The 14521-nt window shown below is 39.4% G+C and overlaps 1 protein-coding gene across 1 annotated transcript; it reads left to right on the top strand.

Moving 5' to 3' along the window:
* The first annotated feature begins 778 nt into the window (after window positions 1-778).
* Window positions 779-12394, top strand: LOC146463383 (uncharacterized). Its single transcript, XM_085084506.1, has 8 exons — window positions 779-846; window positions 2083-3091; window positions 5852-5930; window positions 6197-6250; window positions 6462-6521; window positions 6947-6979; window positions 8693-8731; window positions 9594-12394. The coding sequence occupies exons 1-8, from the start codon at window positions 779-781 to the stop codon at window positions 12392-12394; spliced, it is 4143 nt and encodes a 1380-aa protein (XP_084940632.1).
* Window positions 12395-14521: the final 2127 nt, after the last annotated feature.

Raw genomic sequence — 14521 nt, 5'->3', positions numbered from 1 at the left:
CGAAAAATTACGAAATTGCCGCCAAATCTCAAATATCGCGGAACGAAATTGTTGAGCATGAAAAATATTACCATGGATACGTTCGCAGGTGGCAAGAATATACATTTTGACCTGCCGCGAAATGATTTCTTTTCAGTTTTATTTGTCCCTAATAGTGGATGAATCGCGATACAAAACTAATTACAATTTTGAGACGGCAATACCGCATTATATTGACGGCCCTGGGAGAAAACATGTTCCGTATTGGGCGGAGTCGCATATTTTCTCCTAACCAGCCTTCAATATATACATCCTATTCGATGGTTTTACATATAATACACGCGGATATTTTGCTAGTTGTGGAAAATTTTACCGAGCCCCGAAGGGGCGAGGAAGAATACGAGCAATGAGCAAAATATCTGCGCGTACGAAAAGATTTTGTTATTCTGGTTTCTCTTTTCTGATCTGGTAAGAGTGTTGAAATGCACCCAGCATTATCTGTCCATCTATCTGTCTATTAGTATTTGGTGTGTGTGAATGCATAAACAACACAGAGAGCCAGTAAAATGTCGTTACCCGTTCATGCTCTGTTGTAACCCGGTCAAACCGGGACACTACAGTGTATTACGGTCTTGTATTTTGCGCGTTCTCTTTACCTTATTTGGCGAAATGATATAAAAAAATGCAGTCTTGCCGTTTCAAAATCACAATAAGTTTATATTGAAGAAAACATGGAATATAACGTTTTCAGTTTGAGTATTTCCAACACATGACTTTTTCCCACTCCAATTGCAGGTACATGCATTTCAACTTGATGTACGTTCTCCCTGAGGGTTTTTTCGCTGAGATGAAAAACATAACAAGGATGTAAGAAAATGCTTTCACTCTTGAGTATTATAGTAAGATATCTGAGAGGAAGGGACAAGGAGTTCTGATACCACGTATATGCGAGCAGTAAAAGTAAGCGTTATTTAAAACAATTCCATGGGAGTATTTTGGAAAGAATGATAACCGATAGTTTATGAAGCGGTAATGAAAATGGCAAACATATTGGCAAACCAAAATTCGTTGATAACGTATGAATCAAAAATTTCTCAAAAACATCGATAATACTTGGCTCAACGTCACGTGTTTGTAAAGAAACTCATGGGGGTACCCCCACGTCTTACATCATAACGGGGTCAGCAAAATGTTTTATTAATATTATTAATCTTGTGTCAATTGTGCGAGTTTGTAATAATCAACACGTTCCAGATGATGGATCCAAAATAATGTAATCCCTATATCTTCAGAAAATGCTGTGGCACCGAAAGAAACAGCTCAAAGCATTGCTGTGTACTAAGTTTAAATTATACACGGCTTCAGCAATGTGGGAGTCATAGACGGATGGAATCCGCCTTTCCCAGACGGAGATTTAAAAAAAGCGCTTGGTCTGACCACGCTTACCGTTGGGGACGAAACTCAAAGAATGTTATGCGATGCGCCAATTCTCTTCTTCTTGTTTTCGCAGAAAACATTACCCTTCTTACACCCTCTGAATGCCATTATTTACAACATCGAGTATACCTTGAAAGCTTTATGTTTTGATTTACGCTTTAATTTGTGTTTTTGTCTTTCCGGCTACCAAACAATATCGAGATGAAAACTTAATACACGAAGTACATAGTTACCTTTCTCAACTGAAATCTGTGCAGGAGGGACCAACGTTACAATACTCCTGAGCCTGAATGTCTCAGACGAGCCAACCTATCCTGATGAATTTCATATGTTCACCAGTATTGTGAACCACAAAGAGAGTTGAAAGCACAGAAATTTCCCGTATTGTGGTTCTAGGGAAGCAATGAATAGAGGCTGTCTTCCATTTCAATCGTAAAACGTGCTTCTTGTGTACCGTGTATATAATTAAAATGTGCATTGTATAGAAGCTGTATGATATTTTTATCACGCTGAAGTGATCAGGTCAACAGTGTTAGCTTTAAGGCTTGACTTACAGACATAAATAAAAAAAAAACTCAATTTTTTTCATCATCATCATCATATGCATCATTACTTTATTTTTTTTTATCTCTACTATTATTATCACTGTTATTGTCTGCTCTTTAGAACCATGGATTCCAACATCATGTGCTGCCATGTAGAATTCAAGGAAGACGCTGCTTGCGACTATGTACACAACGACAACTTCGCCAACTGTGACAGCATGTTTCGAAACCCTGGTCCCAAAAAGTGCATTTGGATTCTTGGAATTGTATCCACAATTGGTGCTTTCCTCGTCATTGTTTGGCGAACACGCGTTAAGGATAAGAACGTCGTGCAATCAATCATGCTGATGCACGTGGCGGCAGCTGATGGTCTGATGGGCATTTACCTTTTAACCATTGGAATAATGGATGCGGTTTGGTCCGGTGTCTACTATTTGCATGATTTCGAGTGGCGAACTGGTTTGCCTTGCCAAATAGTAGGAGGAATTTCGGTTTTGTCTAGTGAGGTTTCCATCATGATTCTGTCACTCCTTTCACTGGACAGGGTAAAACACATTGTATATCCACGCAGATTTAAGGTGCTGACTCGAAAGAAGACCCATGGATTTTGCTTTCTGATCTGGGCTGTTGGTGCTGTGATTGCTTTCCTTCCTGCATGCGGCATCCGATATTTCTATGATCCAGAGTCCGGCATTTATTTCTACGGTAAATCGGTAGTTTGTTTGCCAATTCAGCTCACCCCTGAATTCATATCGGGTTGGGAATATTCAGCTAGCATATTTGTAGGTCTAAACCTGGTTTTTGTGGTCTTTATTATCATTGCATACGCCATGATATTTTTTAAGACCTGGTCCTCCAAATGGCGCCTCACCCATCAAGGGACAAGAAGAGAGAGAGCACAAAGAGCACAGACCGCCAATACTCAGAGGGAGACATCACTGGCCAAACGGATTGTGTTTATTGTCATGACAGACGTTGCCTGCTGGGCGCCCATTATAGCACTTGGAATGAGATCAGCGATAGATGACTCGTTCAGTCCAATAGGGGATATCGCTGTTTGGATTGCTGTTTTCGCGCTCCCTATCAACTCGGCAATAAATCCATACCTCTACACCTTCTCAACTCCAAAGGTATATAATAATAATAAAAATAATAATAATAATAATAATGATAATGATAATGATAATGATAATGATAATGATAATGATAATGATAATGATAATAATAATAATAATAATAATAGTAGTTTTTGATCTTTTAGTATATTAGATAGTTTAGAAATATTGCACCTTACTCAGATTTCGTCGTATATTACAATATCTATGTAAAATTTCCCTTGTGGGAAATAAGGTTTCCACCATATAGCAACACAAATTTTAATAACAAATTCAAATCATATTTGCGCTCATGATGTAGTCACGACAAATATCTGGGTTTCGGCCGAGTCGTATATCCCCCTTGTTCTCCTTGATTGTCTCCTGCACAGGTCTTCTTGTTTCGATGATGTAGACTTTTCTGCATTCGAGAGGGATATACGACTCGATCGTTAATTTCATCATGCGGTTATTCCCGGAAATAATATACATGCAAAAATTTCAGTACGCTAATTGACTGAGAACACCTTAATTAATCCCAATCAGTACAGAAAGTTTAAATTAAATTGATTGACAGGAAAGTCGCCAAAGCGCAACAAAACAAAATGGCGGACAGGTTAGGAGACTGAGTAGCAACGTTTTAATTCAGAGTTTAAAGGAGAATGCTAAGAACAAAAACACACAGCAAAGCACACTCAGATAACCAGCTCAAAGTTTGGAAGTATTGGGCTTCTCAAAATGGCTATCACGAAAGTATTGAAAAGTACGAACCAGAGGCCCTGAACAAAATTCTGGAGGAGTTTTACGCAACAGTTGGTGAGAAAAACGGACAAGATAACGAGCGTGATAACCTTCGTGTAATGGTTACTGCTACTGACCAATATGTAACAGAGAAAGAGTACAAACACTCTCTTCGCGCGAGAGAATTTAAAAGATCTAGGCAAGTTCTTGAGGGAAAAGCCCGCTTACTGCGCCAACAAGGCAAAGGCAAGCGGCCGAAGAAGGCGAGAAGTCTGACAACAAGCGAGGAAAAAGAGCTGTGGGAAAAAAAGAAGCTAGGAAAGGGAACTCTTTAAGTCCTTGTCCAAACAGTTTGGTGGCTTCTGACCCAATATTTCGGTCTCCGAGGTCGACAGGAACACCGCAGTATGACGGTTAAAGGTTTCTCCTTATGAAAACAATACAGAGAACGTCAAATTCATCAAGAACCCGAAAAAAACACACCAGTCCGGACTTTTCTCAAAGGCCAGAATCTTCCTTCCAAAAATGTTTGCAACTGGAGATGACGGATGTCCCGTTGCAACTTTCAGCGTTTCTGTGGCGTCGTCTTCCCGAAACAAGGACAACCAGTCCAGTTTTCTGTCTTGTGTGCTAAATCCGTCCTCGGAAGCCGAACGGAGTGAACACGATCGACGACATGATGAGGCCCGTCATAAGAGGAATGACCCTGGAAGGTTCTTTCGAGGACCTTTTCCACCCACAGAGCCAGGAAACAGCAGGCCTGGAGCGAGGTAGCGGTAACGGACCACAGAAACTAGAAGTCACTGGATGACTATGACGAAGGAGTTGAGAGAGAACAGCGACAGCTCTCGCTCACCATCAGCTAAAAACATCAACAGCCAGTTAGCTCGAGGAACAACTTCACCTCGGTTAATAGTAGCACTAGCAGCTCCAGCAATATTTTTAATCAGATCAGGCGAGACCCTCCATGTGGAAGACACTTCATCGCGTTCGCGATTAAGATGCCAAGTTTAAATCTCTGGCCAGGATGATTTGCGTCAGTGTTTCATGAAAAAAATCATTTCAATGTCAAGTCACACATGGGAAACACAGCAGCTCTTCCTCCAGTCTCACCGCCTCTCGAGGACAGTATTTCTAGCTGATTCATATCTCGAAAATCTTCACTTTTTGAAAATATTGATCGATTTCGCACCAATTAGAATCGACAACAAACATTTAACGAGTTGACTTATTTAATTAAACACGTTTTGACGGCTTGTCGCACCACTTTCCTCTTCTTTTTGGTCTGTGTGTTTCCACAAGTGCTAGCATGTCAATCAAGGTTGATGTAGGCTGGACCAGTGAGCCATGATATGATATAAACACGATAAGAGGAAAACAGAGTCAAATTTTTGCATGTATATTATTAACAATTAATCACACGATTTGTCTCGTGCAATTTGGGATAAATCATCACTCGTAAAAGACTACAAATTGCACTCGGCCTACGGACACGTGCAATTTGGTACGCCTTTGAAAAATTTACTCGTGCTTATTTATCCCAAGTTACACTTGAATTCATGTGATAACCTATACGAAGTGACTTACCTTTAGTGGAGCGGAAAAATTCAAAGCCAATTTATTCTATTAGCCATTAAGTGGCAATTTAAACAAATACGAAAGAATAAATAGTCATAAAACGTTCATCGTCAATTGTTGTTGTTGTTGATCATCTGTGTATTGGTGTACATCTATCCATCCATCCAGTTTGTGTTAATATTCAAAATATCGGTGTACCGATTTTATGTAAAACAAATTTTAATAGTTTGTCTATTTTAATTTGATAAAATGCAGTATGAAATTAAAAGATTATGTCTATCTGTCTATCTATTTATCTATCTATCTATCCATCCATCCATCCATCCATCCATCCATCCATCCATCTATCCATCTATCCGTCTCTAGGTGAACATTTTGCCTACTTTAAGACAGTGGCATTATTATGGTCTTTATCTGATGAAAAACAAATGAAGTTTACAAAGAAAGACATTTGAAACAAACTGATTTCTACCCCAGGCACAAAGAACCATTGAAAACAAATTGCGAAAGCTTTGGAACTATGTCCGAGGAATATCCACCTGCTGTGATGAGGAAGGTATAAAGTTTTCGTTTAACTTGTATTGATAGTTAGTGGAAATAGAGCAAATAATGACAAACTGTTTTGATTGAAAGTTCCACACACTATAGTGTTGTCCTTTAAAAAGTGCGATAAAGATTGTCAATTCTTGGCTTAACTGAAATTAAACTATAATTTGCATCTTTGTCGTGCTTAGTTTTCTATTAGCTCTCTAAGCCACAAACTTCTCCTCCGTATAAGGTGTGCCTTTAGTTAAAATAACGTTTGTTTGCTGCTTGCTATAGAAGAAGAAGACGAAGAAGAAGAAGAGGGTAGTGAGGAAGACGACGGTGATGAAGGTGACATTTTATTTTTTTGGCATTACTTTGCAAAAGTATACTACTTTTGATGATACTTACAATTGATGCCTCGCTAAAAATTGATCAGTTATACCTCCCTGGGTCAATTTTGGTTAGGTTAACATTCCTATTTGTAGGTTTTTTTAGTTTATTTTTATCGTTTTTAGTCAATCAGTTTCACTCCTATTACTACTTGCACATATTTCAATAGATGAAGAAGATCAGGAAATGATAGAGATGCATGTTTTGGCTCATCCACCTGCCGAGCAAGGTACATTACATTTAATTTGTTTTGTTTCTTTTTCTTTTTGTAACACTTGCTGTATTCCAATTAAACCCAAATCATAGAAAAGCAAGCGAATTTTGATCAAAAGATATTTTTTGGCCAGAAAATTGTTTAAATTGAACAATATAGTGATGATGAAGGCGCTGATATGATGCATCTTACCTTTGCGTTACCAAGCATTACAGTCAAAGATACATCGTCTCTTAAAGGCTATTTTTTGTACATTGCTTTTGTGCACTGTTTACGATCGTCAAGCAATTACCACGTAAATCGAAGACTGGGAAAAAACGAAATTGTCCCTTAAAATGTAACAGTATATTTTCCAGTGATGTCCATTTTGAAAAAAAAAATTAAAAACACTAAACATTTAAACGTTTTGCTAGAAAATTGTACTATTTTGTTGATTGCAGATCAAGAGATAGCTGATGCATCATCGGATTCAGGTAAATATAAAATGATTTCCCTTCTCTCTTATGAGGATTATTTAACATCCTCCTGATTCAAAAACAATGAAAGTATGACGTACGGTACATGATTGTACAATAACATGTAGGTATGAAGCCAAATCGACTGATCAGTAATAAGCAAATAAATTATAAAAAAACGTCTGTGAATTGGTAGCTGAATATTATTGGAAGAGGTAGACTGCAAAACAGTCGTTTTTTCTCTTACAAAGGCGCGAAGCGCCGTAAGCGTGGATTCGCGCGCGCAAAGCGCGAGTGCGAGCCTCACACACCCGCAGGGCGTGTGAGGCGAGAAAAAACGACTGTCGGCTTTCCATACAACGAATTCGTTCTGACTCGGATATCACTGGCTGCGAAAATTCGCTGACAGCTCCGCCCACATTTAAATATAATACACTCGATGGGTTTATTTTCGCGGGAAATTACATAGGAAAGTTGTCACATCGGCGGAAATCTTGATTTCAACGGAGCTCTTCTTTGTGCGTTCAATTTTACCTCCAAAATGTAAGCGTGTTGGCTTTTAACCGAAATGTTGGTGAAAGTGTTCTGTTTTTAAATATGAATCAAACAACACCAAAGAAACCTGCTTCTCGACGTGGAAGAAAGTCGAAGGAAGCGACCACGGCGGATAATTGCAGATTGTGTGGTCGTTCTTTTAAAATTCAGTATGGGAATTTTAAAACCGGTTGGATATCCTCAGAAAACATGTTTGTTGAGCCCCGAAGAAACGGTAAAACGTTGCCGATGCTGGCGAAAGTATCAATGTATCAATGAAAATATTTTCAAATCATAAGCCTACCATGTGAAAACAGGATGCGATTCATCCACAACAATGAGAGACAACGAGCGACGAAAAGGACAGTCTTCCTTCAACATTGATGTAAACTTCTCGTTTAAAGCTTGTTCGGCGGTAGCATAGACAAATTGAATTTCACTATTCCTTGCGGCATTTAACATCTCGCCTTCAAACTTCAGTTCAGCTGAGAAAAGGTTGAACTCATTTGATGTTATCTGCTCTTCTATGATGCTCTTTAGTGGGCAAATGACAATGATGGTCGGCCGTTTGACCGAAGAAGCTGCTTTTGGGCTCGCGTTCTTCGCCAAAACAAACAGTTGATAAATAAGACTTTTTCCAAAGCCTGTTGGTAACACACCAAAAACATCCCTTCATCTGAGAAGCGACTCGACCGCTTCCTTTTGCTCTGATTTCAGAACAAGTCCCAAATCTCTCGCAAGCGCATCCAAATCCACGTCTTCCATTTTCCCGCGAAGAGATCATTTGAGCGTGAAATTGACATAGGTTTGATTATCTCTGATGAGGTGCGATTGACATTATGTTGACAGGTAGCGTCATTATTCATCCAATGGGAATTTTCCCGTTCGTACAGCAACGGCAAATTCGAACGAATTCGTTGTATGGATAGCTGACATTCGTACTTTTCAGCGTCTCTCCCCAGTCCCACTCTCCGTTTTCACACTCGGTCCAGACCTTTCGATCGAAGACCGCGTGTACTCCTTCGACAAACCAACGCAAAAAAATACGACTGTTTTGCAGTCTATGGAAGAGGCAATCGTTCAACAATCTGCCGTCACTGTGCTCCTGTACTTGTTTAGTCGGTGAAATTAAGATCAACAGTCACCTTGTATTTGATAACAGTAATAAATGATGATTGATAATCTTTCCTTATGCAGATTATGAGATGGAGGAGCCAGTGGTGTCAATCGTTCAGGGTACGTGTATAACTTTATCTCACATATTACGTTAACATTACCGTTATTCAAAAGAGACGGTCCATTGAGAGAGTAGATCTGAAACCTTACAAGTTACACGAATATTGTGGTTTCTCTAGTATAAACTAACTTGATGTAGTATTGTTTTATTTTTTTTTCTAACAAAACGATTTTCCAAGAAAAAGTGGTGTAGAGACTGAGAGGGAGCGATTATTGAAAATGTAAAATTTAAAAGTTATTACTCAGCCAAAAATCACTGAATGAAAAGCCACTCTGCTGTGGATATGCCACTGAAATTCCCATTTATTTCTTTTTGTTCATTTTTGTCATTCCTGTTTAAGGCAAGTACTCTACTCTTAGTTTACGTGCACAACGCAAGAACAACATTCCAGAGTTAACGACTGCCTACTTTACCACAATGATGTGCATGGATAAAATAATTTAACTTTCTTTTTATCAAGCTACCGCCCATCCGTATCCCAAAGGACTCGCCAAGGGCGAGAGTGGGGTTCAGCTAGCAAAGCATGACACAAAAAAACGTACTTTTACTGTAGTTAGCTAGAGCACCTTCCTACTCGACGTGTTGACATCTGGGAATGTTTTAACTGATGGAGGTCCACAATATCAATTATAAGCTCAATTATTCCTTTAGGACACTTTGGTAATTTCTTCTGTATCATGGAATACTGAATGTGCCCCACAAGACGTTTTATAAATTGGGATACGTCGTTTTTATCTTGCTCGGAGAAGGGGCCCTGAGGACGTAACAAACATATGTTAAAGATTGGCATTGACCTTAGTTTAGTATGCATTACTTAATTACTGTGACAGTTGTTTAAAAAAAAGCTTTAACTTATTACAGTGTATAAAGTTGCTTGTGATGAGGAAACAGCAGAAACTAAACTTGCACCACTAGCAGAAGAAGAAGAAGTAGATCTGGAGGAAATCACAATTGTCACGACTCATGGTAAGGTAACAGAGGGAGCAGCTACAGTGAATAAAGTTGCCTGTGATGAGGAAACACCAGAAGCTAAACTTGCACCACTGGCGGAAGGGGAAGAAGTGGATTTGGAGGAAACCACAATGGTCACGACTCATGATAAGGTGACAGAGGCAGCAGTTGCAGTGAATAAAGTTGCTTGTGATGAGGCGACACCAGAAGCTAAACTTGCACCACTGGCAGAAGAAGAAGAAGTGGATTTGGAGGAATCCACAATGGACACGACTTATGGTAAGGTGACAGAGGTAGCAGCTGCAGTGAATGAAGTTGCCTGTGATGAGGAAACACCAGAACCTAAAATTGCACCACTGGCAGAAGAAGAAGAAGAAGTAGTGGATTTGGAGGAAACCACAATGGTCACGACGCATGATAAGGTGACAGAGGCAGCAGTTGCAGTGAATAAAGTTGCTTGTGATGAGGAGACACCAGAAGCTAAACTTGCACCACTGGCAGAAGAGGAAGAAGTGGATTTGGAGGGAACCACAATGGTCACGACCGATGATAAGGTGACAGAGGTAGCAGCTACAGTGAATAAAGTTGCTTGTGATGAGGAGACAACAGGAGCTAAACTTGCACTACTGGCAGAAGAAGAAGAAGTGGATTTGGAGGAAACCACAATAATGACCATGAATAGTAGGGTGACAGAGGCAGCAGCTACCAAGAATAAAGTTGCTTGTGATGAGGAGACAACAGAAGCTAAACTTGCACCACTGGCAGAAGAAGAAGACGTGGATTTGGAGGAAACCACAATGGTCACGACGCATGATCAGGGGACAGAGGGGGCAGCTGCTGTGAATAAAGTTGCTTGTGATGAGGAAACATCAGAAGCTAAATTTGCACCACTGGCAGAAGAAGAAGAAGTGGATTTGGAGGAAACCGCAATGGTCACGCAGAATGTAAAACTGACAGAGGCAACAGATTCTAACTTGGTGACAGGGGCAGATGGAAAGTTGGCAGGTGAAGCGGGTGCCAGAGTGTCGAAAAGAGTGGATGCTCAGGTGATGGGAACACAAGATGCTGATGTATTAGAAGAAGTTGGGGCACGAACGGCGGAGACACCAGAATCTGAAGTGTTTTCATCGGCAGAAGAAAAGGTGGCATCCGTTGCACATGCTAAGCTAACAGAAACAACAGGTGCTTTAATGGGGAAAATGGATAAGGCAGTGCGGAGAGAAAAGGCGAAACTTGATGTGGCGAATGCGTCAAAAGGTGAAGTGGTGAAAGAAACGGAGGCTGTGTTCTCAGAAGCTGTAAAAGCTGAAGTGGAACGGGCATTGTTTGGTCAACTGAAAGAAAGAGGATACGCTGAAGTGGGGGAAGAAGCAAAATCTGAAATGATGAGAGCAGCACATGTAAAATTGGCGACACCAACAGATGATGAAGTTGTTGAGGGAGCAGATGCTGTAGTGGTCAAAAAATTACATCCCGACGTGACGAAAGTACTGAAAGAGGTAACAGAAAAAGAATTGGCATTAGCAGGACATGATCATTTGGCTGAAACAGGAGATGCTGATCTGAGTAAAACAGGGGACGCTAAAGTGACAAGAGCAGAAGACGTTGGAGATGTTGAAAATGCAGATGCTAAGAAAGCAAGAGTAGCTGAAACTGACGTGGGACAAGAAGAAGAAACTGGAGGTGCAAAAGCAGCATTTAAAGGTGTTATGGAGGCAGGAGACCATGAATTGTTAAAAGCATCAGGAACAGAAGAAACAGGTACTACGGAGACTGAGGCAACACATGATGAATTGGTGGAGGACCTAGAGGATGAGCTGTTAGTGCCTGCAGAATTCGAGGTGACAGAGGCATCGCTTGCAGAGTTTGGGAAGGTACGAGATGCTGAAGGTGGAGCTGATGCGGTGCAGGGAGCAGAAGCTGAGAAGGCTGACGTCGTAGCGACAAAGGAAGCAGATAAAGAAGTAACGGAGAGAGTTGGTGGTGAAGTTTCAGGATCAGTAACTGCTGACGAGCTGATAACAACAGATTTTAAAAGTACAGAAGCAGTGGATGCCGAAATTATAGAAGTAACCAAAGCTAAGGACTTTGAAGCCTTCGAAGCAGAAACCAAGGAAGGAGCGGCAACTGAAATGTTTGAAGCAGCAGATGCTGAAACAACAGAGGCAATGAAAACTAATATGGTGGAAGCATCTGATAAAGAAGTGTCTGTGGCGGAAACTATTGAGTTAGTGGCGAGAGAAGATGGTGCTGAGACGACGGAAGCGCTGGAAGCTGAGACGGTAAAAGTAGCAAGAACTGACAAGACGGAAGAAAACGATGAAGAAACACCGAAATATCAAATGCTGTGGGCAGTAGACCAAGCAGAAGATACTGACGTGGTAGAAGCATCAGACGCTGAAGTGGTTGAAAAAGCAGTTTTTGAAGTGGGGAACGAAACCGATGTTGCAATAGCGAAAGCAGCTAATGCTGAAAGAGCCGAAGCGCTGGAAGATGAACTGGCGAAAGTAGCAGAGGCAAAAGCAGAAGGTGGAGAAGCAGCAGATGCTGAGGAAACGGAAGAGGTGAAATCATCAGATCCTGGAGTAGCTGAGGCAGCAGGTATTGAGACCGAAAAAGAAACAGATGCTGAAGAAGAGAACGCAACACGTACTGAAGCGTCGAAAGCACTACAAGCTGAAGGATTAAAACCAGGCAATGCTGAAGCGTAAGATGCAGATAATGAAGCGCCAGAAGCAGTACAACCTAAGGTGGAGAAAACAGGAGATGCTTAAGGTGGAATCAGCATCAGTTAACTACTAAGCTAATCAAAAAATCTCTCTCTAAGAATTAACAACTATAATAACACATCTTAGGCTTTTGCTTTTTTTCTTAAAAGGGTTTTATAATCACGACCAATTGTTATAATAAATATTTTGTAGGAGACAAAGATACATTGAATGCAATCAGTAGTATGTGATATAGCACGTGGTTTCATATAAGGCAACGCTGTTAATCTTCAAATTAATTATAGGCAACAACATAAACGGAAAAAAATTGGGCTATTTCATTAGTGACGTAATGGATCTGATCGCTTACCAAACACTGACTCTCTCTTCTTATAATTAACTAGTAAAATAGATTTCGCATTTGCTTTTTCGTAAAAGAGATTATATAATCACTAACTTTGACAGTGTTTATTTGACAGTCGTAAGGTGGCAGGTATAATAACTCTTATATCGACTGTAACACACTGATTGTGATTATAATCTTTTGTAGGGGACCAATATGTATTACGTGCAGTTACTACAAGATAAGATAGTTAATGGTTTCATGTAAGGCAACGCTGTTAATCTACAGATTAATGACAAATAATAAAATAAATGAGAGACAAACGCAGTTTTTGGAATAGAAGACGTCAGTTGAGTCCTTGAAATAAATGAGAGACAGACGCAGTTTTAGGAATAGAAGATGTGTTGATTCTTATAGCTCAGCACACAACTCTCTCTCTGTCTAAGAATTAACTAGATACATATATTTTGCATTTGCTTTTTTCGTAAAAGGATTTTTTAATCTTTAACATTGACGGTGCTTATATGAGAGTCGCAAGATGGAAGGTTAAGACTCTTATATGGACTGTGATACACCCCGATTGAGATTATAAATCTTTTGTAGAAGACCAAGATGTATTGCATGCAATCAAATAGGATATAATATAGCACTTGGTTTCATAAAACGCAACGCTGTTAATCATCAAATTAATTATAGGTAATAAAATTAATGAGAGCGGAACACAGTTTTTGGAATAGATGACGTGTTGAATCCTGATAGTTTGGCAGAAACTCTCTTTCTTAGAATTAATTAGTTACATATATTGTGCATTTGCTTTTTTCGTAAAAGGATTTTAAAATCTCTTACCTTTACGATTGGTTATATGAGAGTCGTAAGATGGCAGGTATAGACTCTTATATGGACTGTGATACACCGATTGAGATTATTAACCTTTTGTAGAAGACCCAGATGTATTGCATGCATTCACTAAGATATAATATAGCACTTGGTTTCATATAAGGCAACGCTGTTAATCATCAGATTAATTATAGGTAATACAATAAACGAGAGAGCAAAGAAGTATCCCATTGGTGACATGATGAATTCTGATTCCTTACCAAAAACTGTCTCTCTCTTCTTAGAATTAACTAAAAACAATATTCGCATTTGCTTTTTTCGTAAAAGAGATTATATTATCACTAATTTTGACAGTGTTTATTTGACAGTCGTAAGGTGGCAGGTATAATAACTCTTATATCGACTGTAACACACTGATTGTGATTATAATCTCTTGCCTTTACGGTTGGTTATATGAGAGTCGTAAGATGGCAGGTATGGACTGTGATACACCGATTGAGATTATTAATCTTTTGTAGAAGACCAAGATGTATTGCATGCAATCAAATAGGATATAATATAGCACTTGGTTTAATAAAACGCAACGCTGTTAATCATCAAATTAATTATAGGTAATAAAATTAATGAGAGCGGAACACAGTTTTTGGAATAGATGACGTGTTGAATCCTGATAGTTTGGCAGAAACTCTCTTTCTTAGAATTAATTAGTTACATACATTTTGCATTTGCTTTTTTCGTAAAAGGATTTTAAAATCTCTTACCTTTACGATTGGTTATATGAGAGTCGTAAGATGGCAGGTATAGACTCTTATATGGACTGTAATACACCGAGTGAGATTATTAATCTTTTGTAGAAGACCAAGATGTATTGCGTGCATTCACTAAGATATAATGTAGCACTTGGTTTCATATAAGGCAACGCTGTTAATCATCAGATTAATTATAGGTAA

The sequence above is a fragment of the Pavona decussata genome, unplaced genomic scaffold, assembly GCF_977016875.1.
Source record: "Pavona decussata unplaced genomic scaffold, jaPavDecu1.1 SCAFFOLD_178, whole genome shotgun sequence".
Classification (NCBI taxonomy): domain Eukaryota; kingdom Metazoa; phylum Cnidaria; class Anthozoa; order Scleractinia; family Agariciidae; genus Pavona; species Pavona decussata.
This window is presented reverse-complemented; position numbering and strand designations above follow the sequence as displayed.

What these genes read in the sequence shown, in the direction of transcription:
- LOC146463383 (XM_085084506.1), top strand. Translation starts at nt 779, where the DNA reads ATGCATTTCAACTTGATGTACGTTCTCCCTGAGGGTTTTTTCGCTGAG. An exon ending in CACCTGCTGTGATGAGGAAG is followed by an intron (nt 5,931 to 6,196) that starts GTATAAAGTTTT and finishes TGCTTGCTATAG; the next exon opens with AAGAAGAAGACGAAGAAGAA. An exon ending in GGAAGACGACGGTGATGAAG is followed by an intron (nt 6,251 to 6,461) that starts GTGACATTTTAT and finishes ATATTTCAATAG; the next exon opens with ATGAAGAAGATCAGGAAATG.